At 46.0% G+C, this 24,597-nt stretch overlaps 1 protein-coding gene across 2 annotated transcripts in view; it reads right to left on the bottom strand.

The window, feature by feature from the left end:
- The window catches only part of VPS13D (vacuolar protein sorting 13 homolog D), a 140,956-nt gene that overhangs the window by 2,444 nt on the left and 113,915 nt on the right, over nt 1-24,597 (bottom strand). For both annotated transcript variants that reach the window (XM_055000952.1, XM_055000954.1), the window contains 3 exons: nt 24,347-24,542; nt 4,251-4,382; nt 883-1,123 (listed from right to left, as the gene is read on the bottom strand). In XM_055000952.1, coding sequence (XP_054856927.1) covers nt 883-1,123; nt 4,251-4,382; nt 24,347-24,542 — 569 coding nt within the window. The remainder of the gene's footprint in view (nt 1-882; nt 1,124-4,250; nt 4,383-24,346; nt 24,543-24,597) is intronic.

Here is a 24,597-nt window from a genome sequence, read left to right as displayed (position 1 = left end):
CACTGGCCTGGCTTATCCAGGTTAGGGCAGCCATATGCATAGATGGCTTTAAAGGGGATTACCAGAGGAGAGACTGATCAATGGCTACTAGCCATGGTGACAAATGGGACCCTCCACATTCAGAGGCCATTAACCTTGGAATCCTAGTATTAGGAGGCAGTATCAGGGAAAGCGACGGACTGTACGCAATGTTTATTGGCTCTCCAAGCATCTGACTGGCCACTGCGTCAAAGACGGACCACTGGTCTTATCTGGCAGGGCCCTTCCTATGTTCTTATTAAATATAGGTGTTCTGCTGTGTTTTGTGGCAGCTGAAGGAGTTAGGATGCCAATATGCCCATGATTAGACCTGTGGTGTTGGTGGAGAGTGCCGTCAAGTCATAGCTGACTTACGGCGATCTCTGGTGGGGTTTTCATGGCAAGAGACTAACAGAGACCACTGCCTGCCTCTGCAATCTTGGTCTTTGTTGGCAGTCTCCCAGCAAATTACTAACCAAGGCCGACCCTGCTTAGCTTCTGAGATCTGACAAGATTGTGCTCGCCTGGGCTATCTTGGTCAGGGGATGATTAGACCTCAACCTGTCTTATTTAAGGGTAATTAAGTTTGCTCTGGATTGCTGAGCTCCATTGCGGGACTGTGCTCTTGAAGTCTGAGAGGGTCTGGGAAGGTTTTGTTGCTTTGGGTAGCCCACTGCAGGCAGATCCTGAGAACTGGAGAAAGTGCTCAACCAGGTCAATACCCCAGCCTGGAGGCACCTTCACCTTCCACAGCAGCACCAGATTCTTGAATATTAAGTGGGGGAGAATATCCCCAAGCAAAATCCCCTGCCCCCCAGGCTTACATCTAGAGAATATTTCATCAAAGGCAACAGTGCTGCATACCATGGGCTTCTGATGTGACGGACCAGGCATGGATACTCCGCTGCTGGAATTTACCGCTCTCTTTGTCAGCTGGATGTAAACCTTCCCGTGGTCCTTCGAGATAAGGCAGTGATAGAGGTCGCCATATTTCACCTCCAGGAAAATTGCCTCTCGGTCCATGTAATCTCCACACTTGAGGAAATAAACGGCTTTGGAGGAAATGATAACGCAGTAGCTGTCTATATTCTCCACTGCAATGAAGCTGCAAAAAAAAAAAAAGTTTCATTCATGTTCAGGAGCGGACAATTCCTCTTCTGCAGCTACCAGTTCCAAGTTTGCAGATGGAAAGCAGGTTTATTTGCAAGGCACAAGACCCAAATGTGATGCAGGGAAAAAATCCGTTATCGTGATTTTAACCTAATCTTTTTTATACTGTCTAAAAGCCAACTTTTTGAATAAATGGAATGGCAAGCGTTAAAATGAGCAATCGGATCCAACCCTGAAGGTTTGAAACAAGTGGATACATAACAAGAAAGAGGACAAATCAATCCCTCACCCAGAAGGGTCTACCATTTGGAAGGAAGATGCTGCTCAGACTAGAGGCGGGCACAAACTGAAATACGAACCAAAGTTCATCATGAGTCAGGATGGTTTGTGATTCGTGAACCGGTAGTTCACGGGGGCTCATTTCTCACGATCTGTCATTTCTCACGATCTGTGATGAATTTTAGCCTGATTCATTTGGTTCGTATTTCGGTTTGCCTGGCACCGATCAATCAGTTTCCTCGGCAATGGGGAGGGGGATGGGCTCTCTGCAGACCTTCTGCTGACCTGGAAGTGTCGTTTTCACGAACCGAATGAACGGGTTCGCGAACTGGGGCAAGTTTGTGAATGTTCGTGGTTCATGGACGAACAACGAACTGCACGGTTTGGAATTTTCCCGGTACATGCCCATCTCTAGTTCAGATGCTAGATATGCATAGATAACAGTAAGCATGCAGGAGCGCTCAGACAAGTCTAGAACATTGATGGCTAACAGCATTGGATGGAGCCCATACTGGCACTGGCAGGACACCACCGAGTAAGCGAGGCCATTGATAATTCCTAACCTTTGTGGTCCCAATTTTTCTTAGGAACCACAAACCATTTGCGAGACGTGCTAAAATTCCAAAAAGAATAGTGTTTTTTAAAAAAGAAAGAAAGAAAGAAAGAAAGAAAGAAAGAAAGAAAGAAAGAAAATAGCTCCCTGCAGGCAATAAAAGGGATAGATGCAACGTTGCTATTCTGCTTTGGAAGGGAGAGACAATTTCCTTTTGGTTTAGGAGACAGGGCGCATCAGGCATGCAAGGGAGGAAATTCCATGATTTGTACACATCCCCTTCCCCTCCAAAAGACAGAACTTTTGTTTGCAGAGATATAAAACTGCTCCACAACCAAGTCGTTCTGATGGAAAGAGACGAGATTGGTATGATGGTTTAATTTGCCACGTAAGGACCACCTTCCTGCAGTGGTTGTTACAACTAGCCAACCAGGTCTGTCCCCAAAAAGAAAAGAAAAAGAAATGCTGTTCAATTTGACTAGAGTCCAGGGATACAATATATGGACAAGTAACCCTTTACGCATAAGAACTGCTTTTGCAAGCTTATTTATTGGAAAATCTGTAGCAAGAGCACTGTGTTTTATTTGGAGTTTGAGTCACACATCATTGTTCGTTTTCTTCCCCTTGTTGACATGTATCTTCCCCTCCGGGACTGGCTGCCAAACCTTTCGGTGAACCCTGAAGAGAGTTTTACTGCGTCTCGCTCCAACCCCACCCCTTTCCCTATTGCCATGTTTTAAAAATTGCCAGAAAGAAAGAAAGAAATTTAAAACAAAAACAAAACATGGTCCCCACAGAACAAAGCAGAGGCAAAAAAAAAAAGATCTCCAATCTCCAAAGAATGTATGGGTCCCCCCCCCCAAACCCTCTACATCAGGAAGTAATTTAATTACACAACAGCATTTTCCAGAAGTGAAACAGTGGGTCTTGGTGGGAAAAAAAATGTGGAAACATTTAACTAGAACAGTAGAACGAGGTATTAAAAGCCCTCTTTTATGGATTTAACTCTGAAGAAAATATGCAAATCGTTAAGCCTTTTGGTCATTTTTTAAAAATTACAATAGCAGGATAAAAGCCAAGAGGCTTCATGCTTGCAGCATGTTTCCCACGGCGAGGACTAGGGCTGGTTGCAAGACCGGCAAGCTTGAAAAGTACAAGATCTGCCAAACGAGCTATTAGAGAGCTGGAGGGGCAGGATCCAGAGTGGTTGGAGGGCTGGGTGAGGATCTGAGAAGGCCTGGGTTCAGATCCTCACACTGGTGTGAAACTTGCCCTGGGATATTACACACTCTGAGCCTAATCTACCTCACAGGGTTGTTGTGAGGTTAAATGGAGGATGGGAGATGCCTATAAATACAGCTGAATGCCTCAGAGGAAGGACAGGACAGAAATGTGATAGACAGATAACAGTTTCATTTATGTGGGGCTAAAACTTGCAGAAGCCCAGAGGAAGAATGGTACGAGCCAGCATAGTATAGAAACTATAGTATTGGACTAGGATTCTATTTATTTACTAGTAACAGATCCCGTTTTTAAAAAAACAGGCCCTAGAAAACGGCACGGGCTGGCCTCCCCGCCGCCACAACAGTCTCTGGAGGGACAGGCTGGCTGGCATTGCAGCGGGATGGGCTGCCCCAAGCTGCAGTGGGCTGCTGGCTGGGCAGCTGGGCCAGGCAGCAGTGAGCTGCCAGGCCGTGGATCAGCTGGACAGGGAGAAAGCCTTGCCAGCTGATCCGCAGACAAGGGGGGGCGGTGGTGGAGTGCCCGCTGCTCAGCTGAACAGAGAGAGAGCCTTCTCCCTGCCCAACTGAGCGGCAGACCGGCTCCTCCATCGCTCTTCTGCCGAGCCCCTCCCATGCCGCAACGGGCTGGGTGGCCCCGCGTTGCTGCCCTGCAATGGGCTTGTCTGAGCCAACTGGTGCTGCAATGGGCCGGGCAGCCCCACATTGCAGCATGTTGCTGGATTGGGCCAGGCTGTGCTGCAATGGGCCAGGCCACCCAGCACTGCAATGACCCAGGCAGCCCCGATGCGAGACCCTTTCTTATATGCCCAAGGTAATGCCGATTGCCACTTTGGGGTAAGGAAGGAATTTTCCTCCAGGCCAGATTGGCCAGGGATCTGAGAAGTTGTCTGTTTTCCTCTATGCATAGAGCAGCTATCACTGGGAGACTGGAGGTAAACTACTGAATTTCCTGCATTGTGTAAGGGGTTGGACTAGATGACCCTTGGCATCCCTTTCAGTTCTATATTTTTGTATGGCCTTAACACAGAGAACACACAGATACTTACAATTCGTCCTGAATGTTATCCGTCAGCTTGAAGAGCTGCTCTTGCCCTTCGGCCTGGCTCTCGGAATATCGAGGCAAGAGTCCTTGAGGCCCCCTGCAACACCGCGGCTTTCTCATTCTCTCAGCCTGTGTCCTGTCAATCAGATATAAGAGTTGGTTTTAGAAATGGGGAACTCCCTAAGCGACACAGAGGAAAGATCGGCAGCTTGCTGATCAACACTCATGCTTTTACCTCCAGTTCTGAGGAGGTTGAGGTCGCACCCTCTGAGACAGTGTAGATGAAAAGGGGGACATCCATGCAACAACATGTTTTCTCCAGAAGGCTGCCATCCAAGGTCTCACCTCAGCATGAAAGCATGCTGCAGACGGCTCTGCACTCCGTCTGCGCTCTGCGCTGTGTTCATTCACTATGTGCTAAACTGGTTGCTGCTCATGTTAAAAAAAGCAACCCAAGATGGTATTCTTCCGGTTGCATATTCCTGCAATGAGCCGCGGTTGACCACTAGATGACCATCAACTGTGACTCTCTATTGACAAAGAACAATTAGATTCCCTCCCATAATTGGCCTACAAGATTATCAACTGCTCTAAATGCATCTCCTCAAGCTACAGTGCATGAAATGCCAGGCGGTGTACTGCGTGATGCCTTAGTGTCCATGCGCATACATTCACCTGCATGCACACTTAACGACAATGCGCACCTATACCCCAACTCAAGAGATTTACAGATGGTAGAGAGGGAGCAGAAGCCTGAAGAATGGCAATTCTCACCCTGATGAGATTATTTAAATAAGGCATTTCCAGAAGGCAAAACGAGAGCTAATGATTTACTGGGGGCGTGCTCTCGAAGAGAAAGCATGCTCCAAGAAAGCCAGAATGCTGGGGGAACTCTGGATTGCCGCCTTGCTTCCAGTGCCATTCATTAAGATCAGCTGAAAAGGCAGAAGCTTACTTTTCCTTGTCGGGCACTGGTACCCTGTACAATGCCCGAACAAGCTGGACACATGCATGAACACATGCTTGTGGAGTTCCCTGGATGCCTTGCTGCATTTTATTTGGGGAGTATCCAGTCCTGCTTTATTCCTCTGCTCTGTCTCCCAGTACTTTGCCGTCAGCACGGACCCCTCTGCAGAAACCCACCCCCTTCCAAACACACGGTTGCAGCCAAGCGGTGCTCTTAGCAATTTGTTTTGTGCCCCCACCCCCTTTGGCTTTCCTCCCTTGTAGACTGAGGGGCGGCTGCTGTCCGTTTGATTGAAACAGAGGGACGGTCTTGCGCGGCTCTGCGCAGACCTTTTGGCAGCAGCACGCAAAAGCGACGGGCTCTTTGCAGATGTTTTCTCCCGAGGCTAGTTTCCTCCCTCGAACCACCGCCCCCACCTTCAGCAATGAAGCACAGGGTCCTTATTGCTCCGCCCTCCTCGGGCATTCCTTTTGCCTACACCAATGAAATCACAGGGCTAGGGGGCCTTGCTGAACTCCACAATGCAAATACCGCCCATCACTGAAAAGCATGCATATTGCAAACAAGGTATTTTAACATTTACGGTAGATTACCAAAACGTACGGGAACCAATGCACATGCTGATATCTATCTCCGCTAAATCTACTGCATTCAGAGTACAAACCAGTTTGCTTAAACTGTGAAACAAAAGAGGTCCTTATACATGGATTGTTGGCCCCAGCTTGGATGCAGTCGGGAACTGATTTTTTCCACCCTTGCTTCCCCACACCACCACGGTGCTTTTGTGAGCCTCCCACATTTTCCCCATCTTTCCCAAACCTGCTTTTGGAAAGGTCATAATGAAACTGGAGTGGTTGCCATGTGGATGGAAAGTAAGACTCTTTTCCAGTCCTGTCCACATTGGTACCATTTCCCGTACCTGGTTCCCCAGCTACCATTTTGTCCCTCACGGCAGAATATTTAAAAAAATTAACAAATGTGAATTGCTAAATCTCTATTTCACACTAGCAATCTACTGCCATGGTCTTTCTTTCTGTCTTTCCTTCTTGTCAGTCTCTAGCCTCTTTCATTCTGGAGTTGTAAAGGCAAATGTGCTTGCCTCTTGTTCAATAGGAGAACTATCCCCCCTACACTGACATCTCTAGTGATCTGGTAGAGAGAGGCAGTGTGATGCCACAAAGCTCAAGAAGCTGGCTTGTGAATTCATGTGCCTCAGCCACTGAGCCAAAGTCTAGTTTGAAATCCCAGCTTGGTGCCAACCAACAAACCTTGGGTCAATGGGCCACCTTCTTTCAGACATCACAGCAAACATGGCTTTAATCAACCTGCAGTTTATAAACCATGCTTTACTGTGATACCCAAAGGTGGCCTTAGTAAATTGAAACAGCAATAATGGAACAAACAGGAATACATTCAACAGTTCAATTCAAATCTTTATACTAAAGCAAAATAAGAATCCCAAGAAACCAAAAATCTTGCACAGCAGCTGTTGCATATGATGAGGATAAATCATTCTAGCTCCCGAGGAAAGTTTCTTCTTAAAATGGAACTTGTTTTCACTTTGAAGTCAAACAAACAAACAAACAAACAAATTACTAAGCTCAGCTGGAAGCAAAATCTCTGCTCAGCTGAATTGTAATTGCTGTGCTCAGCTATAAGGCGAGTTGGATAGTTTCACGGTGTGGCCAGCTTGGTTTTAATGACCAATTTTTTTTAACACGTTGACCTCATTGCACATTGCTCAGTTGTCTGGAAATCATTCCCTGCCAATCCTATCTTTTGCAGTACTGTTACCCCTTATTCCTTATTGACTGCAAGAACGAACACAAAACTATGATCCATCTAGGGATTTGAATAAAATAAATAAATACACACACAGGTGAAGGTAGGACAGAGAAATGTAGCGGACAGAATCAGTGTGGTGAAGTGGTTGGATTACGATCTGAAAGACCTGGGTTGACCTGCTAGGCCTACGCTCTCTTTCCGCCTAAGCGATTTCACAGGGTGGTGGTTGTGAGTATAAAAAACAGAAAGAGGGGAGAATGACATCATCAGCTGTTCTGGATCCTCATTGGGGACAAAAGCAGGGTACAAACATCTGAATAAGTAAGATCTCATCTACATTTGTGCTCTGTTTTGTACCTCTCTGGCACACTGTCTGCTAAGCTCTTCTGTGCAGTTTCATAAAGGGTGTCCTTTGGCACCCTTTGCGACAAACACATTTTATTTGCAGCACAAGGTTTGGGCTCTAGTCCACAAAAGTTTCTCCAACAATAAGCTTCTTTCATTGGGTTGTCTTTCAGAGCAATAGGAGTGTCCTTTGTTTTTCTGCAACATACTAACACAGCTCCCCCCCCCCTTAAAAATAACCCTGTCAGTGTTCCTTAAAGGATTTGGGCAGCCATCATACAGCTGAAGGAACCTCTGTTCCAACAACGCTGAATTTATCACTTCCGTGTTGCTTATTAGTTCCCTGATGCTCAACCTGGCCATCACGGCATCTCACTGCGATTATGAAGGGGTGATCAGGTCAGCTGCCATCTAAATTGCATTCTGCTAGTATTAACAAGAATTGCCTTAACTGGGGCAGGCCATCAATTTCTGACAAATTGGTCTTTCTAGTCTGGATAGGACAACAAAATTCCCCACTACTTAAAAAAAAAAATATGCAATTTGTTCAGCCGCCTCGTATTATACTCTGTAAATAACAAGCAACCGCTGAAGAAAATCCAAAAGGGCTGAAAGATCCGCAGAGCAGAAACGAACGGTGGTGCGCCCCCATCTGCGTCACATTAAACTCAACTCAACACGTTTGCTGATTTGCTTTTAATGGGCACATAAAAGCAGCACAAGGGAGAAATGCCCTCGCGTCTACCCGTCACAGCGGGGAAGAGCGCTGTTGAATGAAGGCAATAAAAAAAGAGACCGAGAACGCAATGTCGGGAGCCACACGGGACAGAGCGCCAACTGTTCAGACCCAAGTTTGACATGGGAAGCTTTGCGCCAAGCCAATATTCGCTGACCGAAAGTGCTTCCATAGGGTGACTAGCATCAGTCGTTGGTTATTAAAATAAGCCACAATATTTCCATCATTTCAGAAGGGGGAACAAAGCATTCCTCTTATCGCTTGACCGAATAGTGCCAAATCGTTTTGTACCAGGTGGTAAAAATGGCTCTCTCTCTAACTTCATACTTGCAACAACCTTGCGAAGCAGGCTAGGCCGAGCGTGCATGACTGGGTGAAATCATCGCGTGAGCTTTCTGGCAAAGTGGGGGTTTGAATCTGGGTTTCCTCGGTCCTAGTCTGGCACTCTAGACACTGCACCAGAAGCATGATGGCCTCGGGATGAAGGGGCCAGAAGTGCAGGTCCCCCTCTTGATTTAGGGACCTTGGCAAAAAGACACTGCCACTAAGTTTTTGTCCATATGGTTGGAGTGTCTGGTCTTGAAAGGCACATGGAGAAATAGTAGGATAGAAGCCCAGGGCTTTGAGCATCCTAAGACCTGATCAGCAACCATGTTCCCTGAGTCAGTTGGCTTTCCAAATGCATTCCCCCTCTCAAACAGATGGGCAACCATGGTCTGTCAGGTGTTACTCCCTGAGGCAAACCCTTGAGGGATCTGGCCACCAATCCAAAGATACACAAAGGTCCTGCCCAGTTTTGATCAGGCATCTGATGAAGAGAACTTGATTCTCGAAAGCTTATGCTATAATAAAATTGGTTAGTCTTAAAGGTGCTACTGGACTCTTTTTGACAAAGGTCCTGTGTGAGAGATCTTGAAAAGGGAGCAATGAACTCTTTTTAGAGATTTGGCATGGAAGTGTGCCCATTCCACAGAATCCTGACTAGAGACAACCCTGGCCGGAAGCCGGATCGGAATCATAAGGTCTGCATTTCCATTCTCTTAAAGAGGAGATCAGTTCCCAGACCTCTGTCATTCAGCCAGTGTGGTGTGGTGGTTACGGTGTCAGACTAGGACCTGGGAGAACCAGGTTCGAATCCACGCTCTGTCATGGAAATTTGCTGCGTGGTCTTGGGCAAGCCTAACCTGTCTCACAGGGTTGTTGTGGGGATAAAACAGAGCAGAGGAAAATGATGTCAGCCACCTTGGGTCCCCACTGGGGAGATGGGGTGGGGTGTTAATACAGTAAGTAAATAAATCAAATAAATAAATACCATTCTCCTGAAGTGAGCATCCTGTGCTGTGCTGTGTTCTGGACGATTCCCAAGAGCATAGCTTCCAGGATACTCTCGTCCATATTCCCAACTGCCTCAAAATCTCCAAGGCAGAGATACATGGTCTGTACATCCCCACCGACCCGAGAGTTCCGATCAAATGAGAACGTTGCTCATTTAATGGCCAACAGCACCTCGACGTAACTGCACCAGCTATACCATCTCAGGCTCATTCCCACGTTCATTCGCCAACGTCATATATGCCACCAAGTGTCAGCGATGCCCTTCAACTCTCTATATTGGACAAACAGGTCAGTTCCTTCGCAAAAGAAGGAATGGATATAAATCCGACACCAAAATCACAACATTCAAAAACGAGTGGGGGAACATTTTAATCACCCACTGAGTAGCAGTAGTCAAGCAGAGGAACTTCAAAGGAAAACTACAACGAGAGATTGCGGAAATGGAGTTTATACAGGAGGGGCCTATGGATGCTGGTTGGAAGCTTTGGAGTGGGATCACTCGAATCCTTCATAGTGTGGGTTTCTGGGAGTCTGCTTGGACGGGCAAGAGGACTGATGAGTTTTGTTTTCATGGTCTTTCTTGGCTGCCGAGAATGTCTGCCTTTCATCCTTTGCCTCCACGAGGACTCCAAGTTTCTCTGAAAAGCTTGGTCCCAGTCTTGGCTAGGCAGGCATGAGAACCTAAATCTACCTCCCAGTTCCTCAACCACATTTTTTTTTCTGGCTACCACATCATTTTCCATGGCGCAAGACTCGAGCTGGACAGGATCAAAAGAAGAATCAAAATCTTCGGACTGCAAAAATCTTTCCTGGACCACCTTCCATTTGTTCAGTGGCTGAGTCCATTGTAGATAGGTTGGTTTTTTTTTTTAAATTGCCGATAAACTTCTCAGGCAAAACTGAGTTCAGGAAGCTTCAAGACCCTGCAAAGAGGGGCTTCAGCAAGCTTCTTGTATGGATTTGTTCACAAATGAAAGGCAGGAAACAAGTAGCGCATCAACCATAGGAACGTTCAGCCGTTCCATCGGGTTATAAGGAAGATGACACTGCTCGTTCGTTAAGTGGTTAGTCAAATGCCCTATGGATGGATTAACCCATTCAGCTGGAAGACTGGGGGGGGGAGGCTGTTTTCAAAAGAGAAGCAGACTTGCAGAAGAACAGGAAAAGAAAATCCATCGCTGTTCTAAATTGCGTGCATGCCGACGGAACATATGCCCTACTTTTTTTTTTTTTTGCCAGAAACCTCTTTTAGACCGGGCAGCCCACAATAGTCATGAGTTTCAGAGACCGACTTTTGTGGACTGGCTGTCGTTTCTCATTGGCAAAGTAAGTGGACTCTTCACTTGCTCAGAGGAACTCTTTTTTTTTTTTTTTTTAGCTTCACATGTTGGGCTCTTTTCAGAACTCTTTTTGCTCAGTCTACTTCTCAGCAAGCACTATCACCATCTCCGTCAGACTAAACCAGACTTGCTGAATACCAGCAAACCCCACTCTATGCAGACTCTGTCCTAAGAGGCCCATCCTTCTGAGTATGTGTGGGTGTTATTTGAGCTGCTTTTGATTTAAAAACTTTGCTGTTCAGGACTTTGTGGAATTCATCTGATCAAACTAGCCCCAGGAGATAGCTTGGCAAGCTGTGTTCTAAGCTTGATAACAACAAGTCTCTACTTCTTCTTAAATTATTGCAAAACACTCAACTAAGAAAGCAATCAAGACAGTCATCCCCATCTCATTTATTTTGAGAACCTTGGAAAACGGGCTTTCGTTGTTGTTGTTGGCTAGAGAATGATCGATTTGTGGTATAATGGGAATTTTGCTGTGCTATGTTAAGGGAAAAGAGAACCATCCCTGAGCTAAACAGAGAAAGATCTTTCCATTATGCTTTCTTTTCAAAAGTGAGCGTTGATGGCTGGTGGTTACTACGCAGATACGGCCAACCTGGGTCTGAAGAGGAACAGTTTAGTGGTTAATTCGGGGAGAGGAGGAGTGCCCATGCTAGGACTTCCACAGCCAAAACCCACACAGTCTTGCTGCATTCTTCAAACCCACCAAATTTCAAGCTTTGTGCAACCGAGAAAGTAAGTTCTGGCACAAATGAAAGCTTATGCCACAGAGACACTGTTAGTTTTACGGCAGACTTGGTTCATTTGTGGATTCTAATGCAGCCCTTTCAGCAAATGAAATAAGATTGTTGTAGATGGTTGGCTGCAAAGATACCGTGCGGTTTTGCTTTTGGGGGTGGGGGGGATGACTAATGGTGCTGTATGAATGAGCACAAATTGGCCGAGATCTTCCCACAGAGTAATGTGTCCGTGGGTCAGCAAAACGGTATCACCGTGGTGCTACAGATTGGTAGTCCGGGAGGTCCCATGGCTCAGTGACAGTGTATCTGCTTTGCATGTAGGAGGTCCCAGGGTTCAATCCCCAGCATTGCCAATTAAGAGGATCAGACAGCTGGTGAAGGGACAGACCTCCATCTGAAAGCCACTGACAGAGTAGAGAAGACCAAACATGATACTCTGATTTACTAGAAGGTAGCTTCATGGGTTCTCACAAAGCTGCTGCTACTGGAATTCTAACATCCCCTCTGAAGTGATGTGATTGGTCAGTACCCACAGAGGACTTGCGCATCACGGCATCTCGCCCACAGAATATCCTACGCACTGCCATCTGTCAGGCACCTGATTTGGGCAGTTAGGTGGGCAACCACGTTGGTCTGCAGTAAAACAGCAGGATTTTTATCCAGGGGCATCTTAAAGTCTGACAAGATTTTCAGAGTGTAAGCTTTCGAAAATCAGAGCTCCCTTCAGAAATGATTTGGGCAGTTTCCGTTGCCAGTTTTAAACCTGGATCTTTAAGAAAACTTTTGATTACAGTTATGTAAGAGGGAAAGTTGTTCACCACTGGGGTTCCCAGGTCCCTTTACCCTCCCAGCGGGAAGGTGGTGTCCAGCATTCACCTTCACGCCACCCTGGGAATGTTGCGTGTGCGTGCTCCCGCGCCTGTGCAATGACATCACTTCCGGGAAGTGACACCATCATGCAGGAGTGGGCACACACTTCGCAGCAGGTTGATTTGGGCCTCAAATGAGCCAGATTCAGCCCATTTGTGGCCCAAATTGGCCCGTTGTGAAGTGGGGGTGGCCCATGATGTCACTCTCGGGTGTGTGTGTGTTTGGGGGGGAGAACATTAAACAGACAAAGAGAGGATAATGTGCATCATGGAGTGAAATCAAGACTGAAAGGGAAGAGAGGAGGCATTGAGCCTAATCCTGATATGTACAAGACATATGACCAAATTTTTGTGACAATGGGTTCAGTTTGAAAGTTGCACTTTCGTTTATAGTCATCCTCTTTTCCCTTGACCAAAATAATGCAATTTGACAGTAAAACCGATGACTAAAAAAAAATCAATGCTCATTTTTGCATGCATGCAAGGTACAACTCATATAAAATGCCACAAAAACAACTCCAGTGGGAAAAGGAACAAAAGCCAGCACTCTTGAAGAGACTTCCTACTTGCTCAGACTTGCCACCTGTAGAACAAAGCATACTGCTTTTCTCACCAGAGAAGTGATTTGGGAGATCAATCGATACAAATGTCTGGCCAGCCGTTTTGCCTCCTCAAACACGCAAGCCAACCCCCCCCCCCCAACAAGGGACCGCTGTATGTCTTCTCTGCCAGCACATCATTGTAAGCTGTTCCAATACAGCCTCCAACCTGACTAATTAATCCAGTGGTAGGTTGGCAGATTTAAAGTTTGCAAGCTCAAGTGGAACAAGATATATTTAACAACCGATACTTAAATTTCCCACTTCCATCTTGACTTTGCTGCTCCCACTTCTATAACAATCCTAAGAGTCTACATTTCTCTCTAGTCCTGAGCCAGCGATCAACGTCTTATCCATGAAACAACATTCAGAATTTTCCAAAAAGAAGCACAATTGACACTGTGTGGAAGGGACAGCAATGGGCAACTGCTGGACTCCATTAGCACTGCCAGGAAAGGTCCAAACTGCTGGCGTGTACTGATCAAGAGCTAGTCCCACCCACTTAGGACTTCATTTGTCAAGGAGTCCAGGATGTACTACCCACAGTATGACCCATGTCCAACACTTCCCTGAGACCATGCCAAGGCTTCACTTCTCATGCCCAAACCCGCCTTGGTCCTTCACTGCTACAATCGTCTCCAATGCTTAAATGTACCTTCTCAGAGTTAGCGAAGAAGTTCCGGGAACTTGCCAGCGATCAACTGAACAACCCCCTCCCCCAAAGTCAAATGTCCCTTTGCAGCTCAAGACCTCCAAAGTAAAAAAAATAAATAAAAGGAAATAAAATAATCGAGGTTCACAATTTTTAATAATAACGCGGCTGCGTCTTAGCGGCAAGCAGGATACATTACACGTGGTGTGAGAGGGTTAAATAGGACAGCCTCAACTCCTTCTAAACTTTTGCCCTCTGGATATGTACTCATTGGCTGCCGTACAAGACTCGAGCAGTATTACACGCCTTAACGATCTGGTTCAACTGTCGGTCAGGCCTGGGGCCTGGCAATACGCCAGACCGCAATCAAACGGGACACAACCCCCCCCCCTTTTCAGATCATCCCCAAAGGTTCAGATTATCTCCTTTTTGTCGTGCTGGTTAAATTTATGGAGTAGAACCCTGAAGCCGCATTCCTTGGCTCAGGCCGGCCCACGCGGGCCTCCTTTTGTTTGGTACTGTAAGCGAGACGTGCTTTGGAGGATTGCAAGGTTGTTAGTTCAAGCACTGACTGTTTGCTCATGACTGAAATGAAGAGAGTTCAAGGGAAGGGCAAAAGGACAGCCCAAGTGTAAAACCCCATCCCAGCAGGCTCCGGGCTCCAACACACAGAGGATCACAGCTCGGCAGAGCACAATGCCAAGCCCTCCCCCTCTTCCCTGTGACAAAAGGCCAGCCGCGGGTTACGAGCTGACAAACCTGTCATTCCACAAAATACCTGGAAGCCAAAGAGGATGCTGGATAAAACTGAAGGAAGAGGGGACTTCAGGGCGAGCCCCGTTGCTGTGTTTATCAGGGCAGATGAGCAAAAACTAGAAGGGGGGGGGGGAGTCGACATTCAAGTGTGAATACTTGATAATTCTCCAAAATTAATTTGGGGAATGATTTCCTGACATTTTTTGGACGAGTACCAAAGAATGTTCGGCACTTTTATTTGCTACATTTGTATCTTCCAAGTAGTTCAAGGTGGGCACATAATGCCCTCTCACAGCGACCCTCTTTGGTATGTTACAGTATGTTACGTTGAGACACAGCGAGTGGCGTAGGATTATCTAGTGAATATCACGGCTGAGTGGGAGATTTGAACTCAGATCTATATCCACTCCACTTTGGCTCTCAAATGACCCATTTTCAGACTTACGAAAACATCAATCCCAAATCCATCTAGCCAAGTACTGCCAATGCCGGATGGCACCAGCACTTTAGACAGAGAACAGCCTCTCTCAGTGGCTGCTGCCTTGAGATTCTTTCACGGGAGATGACGAAGACTGAGCCGGAGATGTTCTAAAAGCACAGCACAGCTCCATCAGTGAACTGTGGGCCCTTGGACAGTTCCATTTAGAATGCTTAGCTGACCGTCAGAGCATTTCCTGACATCTCTCAACTTTACAGAATATTCCAGGATTATCACTTTTCACCAAATTTGCGCTGTACATGCAGCATATAATGTTTTGGAAGAGCAGCTGTTCTGAGTATTGGAGACAGAAACTGAAAAAAAAAAGAAATGAAAAGGCGAGATGTGTCTGGATATTTGCCTCTGTTGGAGGGGGAGGGAAAAAAGAGAATTTCTTAATGCAGAAGGGGAGTGTGGGATGGGGTGGAAGGAGAAGAAAAGGAATGGTGTATATGCAAAGAAATGCACTGGAATTATCTTGTGTACTGAGATGACCTCTGCTTCTGCAGTACAAGGAATGCCTCGGAGACAACTGGAGATCAAGTATAAAAGGGGGAAACAGGAAGATAAACCAGAGAAGTGAAACGAGAAGGCCGTGAGTTCAAGCCATTCGGATGAACCCAGCAGCCAACGGGTGCATCACTGCTGCACTGCAAGATTGCTTGGAGCAAAGTGCAATGTTAGTTGCTAAGAGAGGTGACACAATTTCTTTTTAATCAAAGGAACACCTACCCTTCCTCTGCCTTTCAAATTTATTTGGACGCATGTCTGTTTGATTGCCAACTCTTTTCCGGATGCAAAATCTTGTGCCTTTAAAGTCGCGCAATAAGGACAAGAGAACAAGGGCCCTGCCTCTCGTTTTGTCCTTCTAGCATAGGGAAAAAGAGCACCCGGCACAACCTTTTGGTTTCCTGCGCCAGCAGCGCAGGAATTGTGCCGACGACAGGTACAGACAAGGCGCATGCACTGTTTTTGCCCCATAAAAACTTGTGAATAATGGGCAGGTTTTGTTGTGATGAAGAGTTCTTGGCTGAACTCTGGCTGAACTCAGAAGCAGATCTTTGTTACACTAACAATAACGCTCTGATTACCTGCTTAAGACGGGACGGTTCATAGCAAGTTCGCGTCCCTGAACTTGGCCGCACCGTTTTCATGACAAGTTCCTGAACAGAACGAAAACTTCCCATTCGCACACGGGCAGCGTCCGCAGCTTTGCCTCCTTCTGACAGAGGCAGGGGAGGAGATGATTTGCTTTATCGCACGTCTTGTTAAACATGGACATGAATAGCTTTTGGCAGAAGCTAAACAGGCAGGGTGCGGTTTTTCTGATTTATTTTGAAAACTAATTGTAGCATCAACAAGTTGGTGGGGGTGCTGGGACAGGAGCAGGAAGATGACACAGAGACAGAGGCTCAACTAATCCCCGACTTCTCTGTTATTTAAGATGTAATTGCACTTTTAGTAAGTGGTGAAGTCGTTTTCTGGCTGGTTCATATCCTGAAGTGTTGGCTGGCGGAAAACGTGGCATGCAACAGCAAGGTGCTTTTTTAGCATGTACACTATACAAGTATTCATGTTTTTAGTCAAGTATTTTTCTTCATGAGAGGTGGCCTGCAGCTCAGGGGTTGAACACATGCTTATATGTATGCACTGCCCTCGCCTCTCAGGTTCTGCAACATCCTCCGAAGGAAGATGAGATAAGCCAGTGGAGACCCAGGTTTAGACCCCTGCTTGGCCACGAAATGGACTGGGTTCTCACGGGCCAGCCACTCTGTGTTGGCCTAACCTACCTCTCAGGGTGGCTGTGAAGATGAAGGGGAAAAAAAAACTAACAGAGAGATACAAATGCAGAATGACAGAAGAAGATGTGGATCGTCTGTGCCGCCCGTCATCCTGTTACAGAACAGCTATGTTTTCCAGTTCTCCCATAAAGATGCCCAAGCCCTCTGGAAACCTGCCTCTTCCCATGTGCAGAGTGCCTGGGTGTACATATTCCAAAGTGGGGGACTACACAGAGATGGGCAGGGTAACTGTAAGAGCTTAGAACAGCATTTTGCAACCTGTACCTTTCCCATTTAAAAATGCCGTAGACTTATTGGACTTTTAAAAACTTGCCTGATTCCAGATCTCCAAACCATAGAAGCTCTCTCTCTCTCTTTCTGTCTTTTCTACCCACTTCGAGGCTCGTTGGAGGCAGCTGCATTTATCAAGCTTACCTCTGCTAGAGACAAGCAATTGCTGTCATTGCAAAAGGCTTACAAAGGTGTCCTTTGAGTAATATCACAGCCATCAGTCTGGGAATAAAAGAGCAAACTGTGAGAAGCCTGGTGTCTCTCTGCTGGTGTGAAACTAACATTGCCTGCCTTTCTGTGGCCTTGTTATAACTGATGGGCTTCCTGGACACACACACAAAAATGTCTTGAATAGAAATCCATTCCACATCTATCATCTCTTTCAAGATCTCAGTAGGGTTGAATTAAAAAAAAAGGGGCTCTAATTACCTCTGAACAAATGTGTTTCACAGACGTACTACAAAACCTATTCCCTGTGCAGAGGCCTGATGTAACTACAAACACACAAATCCAAAAGAGAGGGGGGGGAGACAAAGAGAGGAGGGAGAGAGAGAGAGAGAATACTTCCAAAGCATAGCAACAAGCAACTCGCTTTTCAATGCCATTCTATAATTCAGCAGATCTTTCAGTGGTAACGCTGCTTGAAACATTTAATGGGATCCACAGGACTTAACATTCGCTGTTAAATGAAATTTATGCTGATTATCTAGACTACAAATGCAAAGAGAATCGAAGGGCTGGTCGACACAATTGCTGGCTGTTCAAATAACGATTTGAGGTAGTGGAATGAAGATGACCTGCTAACCAGCCCACACTTGGGACCCACGTGGAAGGGAAAACACATTACGATTTGGTTCAAACATAATGCAAAATGGCCGCTTCATTAAACTAACTACGGTTAGTGGACTTCTCTGAACGGGGGCCACTCCACTAACTATGGTTGCCTAGAGTCTGTCAAACCAGGATTTGAAATGATATCCTGAAGTTGGTTTATCAACCACAGATTTACCTACAGTTTTGTGTGTGAGTTATGAATGCAGATATCCGGGCTCAATTCTGGTTTGTTCCCCTTACACACTTCTCAGCTATAAAGACTCCTGGCCAGAGAGAAGGTGATGAAATCAGCAGCTCTGCTGGCAAATCAGGATTCGAGTGATTGCCTGCAAACTCAATTTCAGTCTCCCAAACTAGCTGTCATTAAAATAAGCCACCACGGTTCCACGTTATGATTGATCTGGGTCTGTACGAGGCATGAATCCACACGCCCATGTTAACATACACATTGGGATATACAGATACGCACTTGCAGGTGCAATATGTTACATGGCCCACAAATCACTCTTCCCCCACTGCCTTTTCTGGAAGAAATGATAGTGAGAAGAGGAAGTATCACCTTTAGGAAAAGTCAATGGCTCAAGGCAAGAGGAAAGGTGGCATGGTATACCTAGATCTCATCAGATCTCAGAAGCTAAGCAGGGTCAGTAGTTGGATGAGTGACCATCAAGGAAGACTCTGCAGAGAAAGGCCCTGGGAAAACCTCCTCTGCTTCTCACTTGCCTTGAAAGCCTCTTGCTGGGGTCGCCATACATCACCTGCAACTTGGTGGCGCGCGCGCACACACACACACACACACACACACACACACACACACAAAATGGCTCAAGGCAGGGTCTGCCTCCATAGGGGTTATAGCGACAGGGGGCTTACTATTGTGGCTTAAAGTCTACTTTGCAATGGGATAGACTCCAAGGTGATTCTGCCCCACTCTGCAACTTGGAAGAGGCAAGTGAATTGTGCTGTCGGTCTGAAACTAGCAAGAGAAGACGACTTCTCTGGCCTGCTCCCCTGACTGGTTGCTTCCACGCAGGGGCGATAGCCCATTTTGCTCTCATTTGCTGCTGCAAATGCAACAGCATTCACAGCAATGACAGAGCCTCCGTGCTGAGATTTTTCTCTGTCCTTTTTCTTCCCGCTGGCCATTCCTTGCCGCTGGTAGTAACCTACTACTGGTGATTAAAAATCATCTGGCAAAAAGCCTGCTGGCAATGGCGGGAGTGGGAGGAACGGCAACGGATGTGCATGGGAAGGTACAAAAATCCCCACCTTCAAACCAAGATTCAGGTCCAGTAGCATCTCAAAGACCAACTAGATTTTCAGGGCATGGCCAACACAGCTACCCACCTGAAAGTGCCTTCTAATCAGATTTCACGCCTGGAAAGATCTTACCGAAGGAGGCTTGGGAGTCCATGCAGGAAAGCTGGGGAGGGGGATGTTGCGTGGAAGCCCAAATTAAAAGCCACTGCAGTTTGAGAAAGAACCCCGGAACAAGAGCTGAAAGTGGAAGCAACCTATGAGTGAAATGCAGGAGGGAAGGAGGGACCAAAAAAAAAAAAGACCCATGCTCTGCATTACTGACTTCCGCTTTCTTCCTGCTTAAAAATATAGGTCCTTTGGGAAAGGAAGGGAGTAGCCCCCCTCCCGCTTTGGCAGCAATGGCACATTTTGATACCACTTTGTGGTCTGACAGGAATGGCTTCCCCCAGGCTGGCCTCCCCAACACCCTTTGGAGAACCAGGCTCTTCATATCGACCGGTCTTTTCACACTGCTTTGGGAAAGAATGAAATCACAGTTAAGGAATAACCCTTTGATCTTTCATTTTATAGTTGCTCTGAAGCACTAAGATAGGCACTTTGGTTTCAGGATACCCCCCCTCCCCCCCGCTCCACCCAAATTCATAATGTTCTGTGAACCGAGTTGCGGGAAATGTGTTTTTGAAAAATAATACATTTTCTATTCCCTAGCTTTCTATTTGTTCAAGAGTTCCATTTGATTGCGTTCCACAAAACCCATCATAGCGCTCCAGTGCCAAAATGGCAAGAGGGGAACACTCTTGTTCCAGCAAACAAATCTACCAGGACTAGGAAATGTGCATCCAAGAGTCAAACAGAAAGTGAGTCATGCGCTCTCATAACTATTCAAAGGGGAAGAAATTGATTTCTTTCATTTCTCCAGTTCTGGTAAGAGTCTTACATAAGTCACACTAGAATGAGAAATGGATTGTTCTGGGCTTTTGAGTGCAAGGGAGTATTCAGAGTTCAGCCAACAGAAGGGAAAGACATTTACGACACCGGGTTTTGTTTTTCGCTTGGGCTTCGGGACGGGTCGGGGTTGTAGCTCCCAGCGACAGGGAACACTCTATGTACAGAAGCAAAGGATTGCCATTCTCTGCCTGGAGTGCACATAAAAAGGATTTTAAGGTGCCCTCCAGGCCCTGCAGCCTCTATTCTTCAGGGAGGTGACTTGAATTTCAGACTTCTAGTAAGCAGATTCCCCACAGCCCAACACACCATTAGGAGCATGGAGGTATTTCGCATTAGATCGGAGCTGAGCAGAAAAGAAAAAGAAATTTGTTAAGCAAGTGAAGCACAAACTAGGGAAGACCGGGCAACGCATAAATTCAAGCAAATGAAGACTTAGTGCCATGTCCCAGCGGAGGGTTGCTGGCCTGCATTTGCATCCTGGGTCCTTTAGAATGGTGCAGGCCACAATGAGAAGACTGCTAGTAGCCAGGTCAGGCCGAGTAAAGCAGGTGATGGAGCAGCCCCCCCCCCCCAAAAGTCCACAGACAAAACAGCAGACGCAATATTTGCAACAAGGGAAAATGTATCACCAGAAGGCTTGGAATCTTCCTGTTACAGGGATACTGGAGGTCCTGGCCGAGACTTTCCACGCTGGTCCAAGCAATGACTGCATCTACGTAAGAGGCACTCACAAATAAGACTGCCAGTTTGCATCAGTGTCAACACCCTTGGACATGCTAGTTTTCTGGACCTCCCCCCAAGATGGGGGGGGGGAGATAGGATGGGAGGGACTGTGGCTCAGGGGAAGTCTCTGCTGTGCATGTGGCAGAGCACATGCTTTGCATACAGAAAGTGCCAGGTCCCAATCCCCAGCACCTCCAGTTAAAATGGATCACAAGCAACAGAGGTTTCAAAAGGCTTTTCTCTGTCTGGCATCCTCAAAAGCTGTTGCCAGTCAGAGCAAGTGATGCTGACCTGGATGGATTTACTGGCAGCTTCATATATTTGCATGTCTCTCTCTCTCTCTCTCTCTCTCTCTCTGCCTCCCCCATTCTCTTTCAAAGAAACCCGATCAAACGGACGAACGAAGCAAACTCAATAGCAGTGCCACTGGCACAGATCCATTTGCTCAAGATGCAGCATGTCTTACTGACGGGTCCCACGTTGAAGATCAACAACCTATAATGGCATTGATCACTTACCCAGAGACAGCCAGTGTTGTGCAGAGGTTAAAGAATCAGGCTAGGATCTGTGAGACCCCATTTCGGATCCCCATCCTGCTATGGAAGCTCGCTGGGTGATCTCAGGCCAGTCACACACTCTCAGCCTAACCTACCTCACAGGGCTGTTGTGGGGATAAATGGAGCAGAGGAGAATCTCGTAAGCCACTGTGGATCCCCTTTGGAGAGAAACATGGGGTATAAATGAAGCAAATAAAGAAGGCAGGCCTGTCCAGTCCCATCTGTGGTCTGAGCCTTTTTCCCCTGCATCCCCGAGTGTTAGTAAATGGTTTTAGTGCAAGCAATGAGAGATTCTCAGGATACGGATCTCCTTGTTGGATTTTTCAGAATCCGTGCTTCCATTGCAAGCCACATGGAACACAGAACAAAAGTTACAACGGCTGGGGTGTATACCTGGGATCACAGCAGAAGGCTTTGGATCTCCCCTCCCTGCAATATCTCGACCATCTGCAGTAGCAGAAACTCTGTAAAGTTTTATTCTGACGCATTTTAGCCAAAAAAGAGGATTCGTGGCTCAAGACACGTACAATACAGATGATGCAGAGCAAGCCAACAAACAAACAAAGTGTATTTGGAACAGCATTTTTTGTTCCATTCCAAACCACTCAAAACGACGAGGAAACAAATGCTGCAGAAGGAATATTATATAGACAAGGCAAAATGGAGCACGGTTTGCAGAACTTTCCCTAGCATCATTAATATTAAATTCTAATGATAAGTTGTCTTTTTTGAAATACCCCAAGCAGTTATTTCCAGGATCCTCTTTGCTCGGCATGAGACCGATTTTGCAAGCTGTCCCTGATTCTATTTGCATATCCACCCACTCCAATCTTATTTCTCCCTTGTAAGAAAAGAATTGGCAAAAGCGAGCCTGTATTTCTTTTGCACCAGTTTCTCTTGACTAACCTACCTTTCCCTTATGATCAATGCATTTTCGACATAATTTTGTGTCAGTTACATATAAATGGTGTAATATTAAGCACATATGGAAAGATGACAGAAAAAGAACCATTGGCAGAAATGAAAAACAGGCTAATCGTTGTCGAGAATGATAGCATATGACTTTTTAAAAAGTAACAAAAAATTACCGTATTGGCTCAATCTTACTCACTTTCAAGGACAATTCTGTCCTAGACCTGCTGAAGCTGATTATCTGGGTAGCAAACCTACCTCTACATCTACCTGATTTAACTTGAGAAAGGAAGGCAAACATTTAAGACATGATCCAAGCAGTACAATTTGCTAGTCTGATCCTCTTTTTCCTCCTCTGCATAAGCACCAAATCAGGTTCATAACAGTTCATATTATACTAAAAATCTGCTACTACGAACACAAGGCAGAATTATACCATTAAGAAGTATCCATTGGGTAACCTAGTCCCAATATAATACACGTATGCACAGTCCGGCTCCTCTTAAGCAGACCTGGTTCTCCAAGCAGCTCAAGCATCTGACATGCACCTGCCCAGCATTTCCTGGGGAGAACATTTAGGGAACGCTACAGGCACCTTGCTCCTTTGTAACAAAGACATTTCTCTCTGTAATTTACATTCTTAGAGTCTTGAAGGTATTGAGTAAATTTAGACGTCATAAGCGGGATACTCCAAACTGTGGTCCAGATTCCTCTTCCACTTGAACACACCTGAAGCTGCCTTATGCCAAATCAGACCAATGGCCCATTGGGGGTCAGGATTGGCTCTCTACGATCTCAGGCTTTCACATCACCTACTGCCTGGTCCTTTATTTGGAGATGACAGAGATTCATCCAGGGACCTTCCGCATGCCAAGCAGAGGCTCTTCTGCTGAACTGTAGCCCCTTCCCCATTTCCTGCTTTTCTCTAACCTAAGTCAGCAAAACGGGCTTTTCCCAAGCTCTGAACCGTAGTTTGAAAATCTATTTGCCACTTTAGATGTTACGCACGAAAGCAACAATCGTGAAAACTTACTAAGCAATACAACAATAAATCTCTTTCTAAAGTAATTTTTGTATTGCAATTATTTAACTATTTAAAGTGATAGGTATTTTTATATCACACGGATAACAATCTTGTCTCCATATACTGTCTTCAAAACATTAATAACATGCAGAAAGATAACCTTGAGAACTGTACAGAAAGTGCTAGTGCTTAATATAAATCATCCATTCATAATTCCTATGTACTATACCTTTAAAGTGTCAATGTTCAATAGAAACAATATTGTGAATGCCTGTTCATAGTGCTAGTACTTATCAGTTACACCGTTGCAATGTTACAACGTTACATTTCTTCATACAAAAGCACCGTTTCATCAGTGGCATAGTACAAGGTATACATCCTCAAAGTCAAGCACATTAAACACAAAAGTCCAAGGAGGAGAAACTATTGTGCACAGTTTATCAAAGGATGGTATAAGGGGCACCAATAGTACAGATAGTGACCATCTGACGGGTTGACCAGTTCTCCTTCTTGGTCCCGTTTCTGATCTTTATCAAAGACAGCACTGGTTGGTGCGCTGGTACCAGCGTTTATTGCATTCATATATTTATATTATCATACGATTCCTGAATTAATCACCTAGACATCAATTCCCACTCCTTCAAAAGGCTGCGCTCGACAGGAGAGGAAGAAGCAGCACCACATGAGCCCACAGCATGTTCCTGCGTTTCTGAGCTATCGGCTTTGTCTTCAGACTAAATCCCACCAAGTTTTCTGCTCTACCTTGTCTGTTTCCCCTCCTCACTGTATCCTGCAGAGCTATTGCATGTATGGGTCCCACAATCTCCACAGACCAGCCTTTTTGGAGGTCAAAATGAGCCTTCCTCCCCATTTGTCCTATGGACAAGCTGGTAGGATCTGACGCATTGATCCAACTCCAACCTCTTAAAGCTAATGCGTTCTATCCACCCATCCAATCCATCTGTTTTTTAACAACTGCAGTGATGCCCAAGATTCTAAGGGAGGTCTTGCCCCTTTTGAGTAAAGCTCAGGTATATGAAAGCCATTCTAAACTTGCATGTATAGCCTGCAGTTCCAAAATGCTTTGGATGATCTGCACAGGTAAAGCTTCGTGAGACTGAGTCCACACATTTCAACACAGAGACGTTATAGCGGTTTAACTAACCTGGGGCCAGTCAGAGTGGCTGTATCTCTCACTGCCTGAGCAGTTTCAGAAGCAAAATCCAGAGCACCTGCCACTGGTTTGGTGACGGTCCCAACCAATCCTTTTCCAAAGCCAGATATGAAGCCGCTGACACCCCCTTCGGTTTTCACACCTTCCACTGTTGAGGTGATCACACTAGTCAATCCGCCAATGATACCTGTTGAAGAAAATGCTCATTTGCTCAAATGGCTCTAGGGATTCTATCCCAGGCT

Source organism: Eublepharis macularius, chromosome 17, assembly GCF_028583425.1.
Source record: "Eublepharis macularius isolate TG4126 chromosome 17, MPM_Emac_v1.0, whole genome shotgun sequence".
Lineage (NCBI taxonomy): Eukaryota > Metazoa > Chordata > Lepidosauria > Squamata > Eublepharidae > Eublepharis > Eublepharis macularius.
The sequence above is the reverse complement of the archived record's forward strand: the minus strand, read 5'-3'. Positions and strand labels throughout refer to the sequence as shown.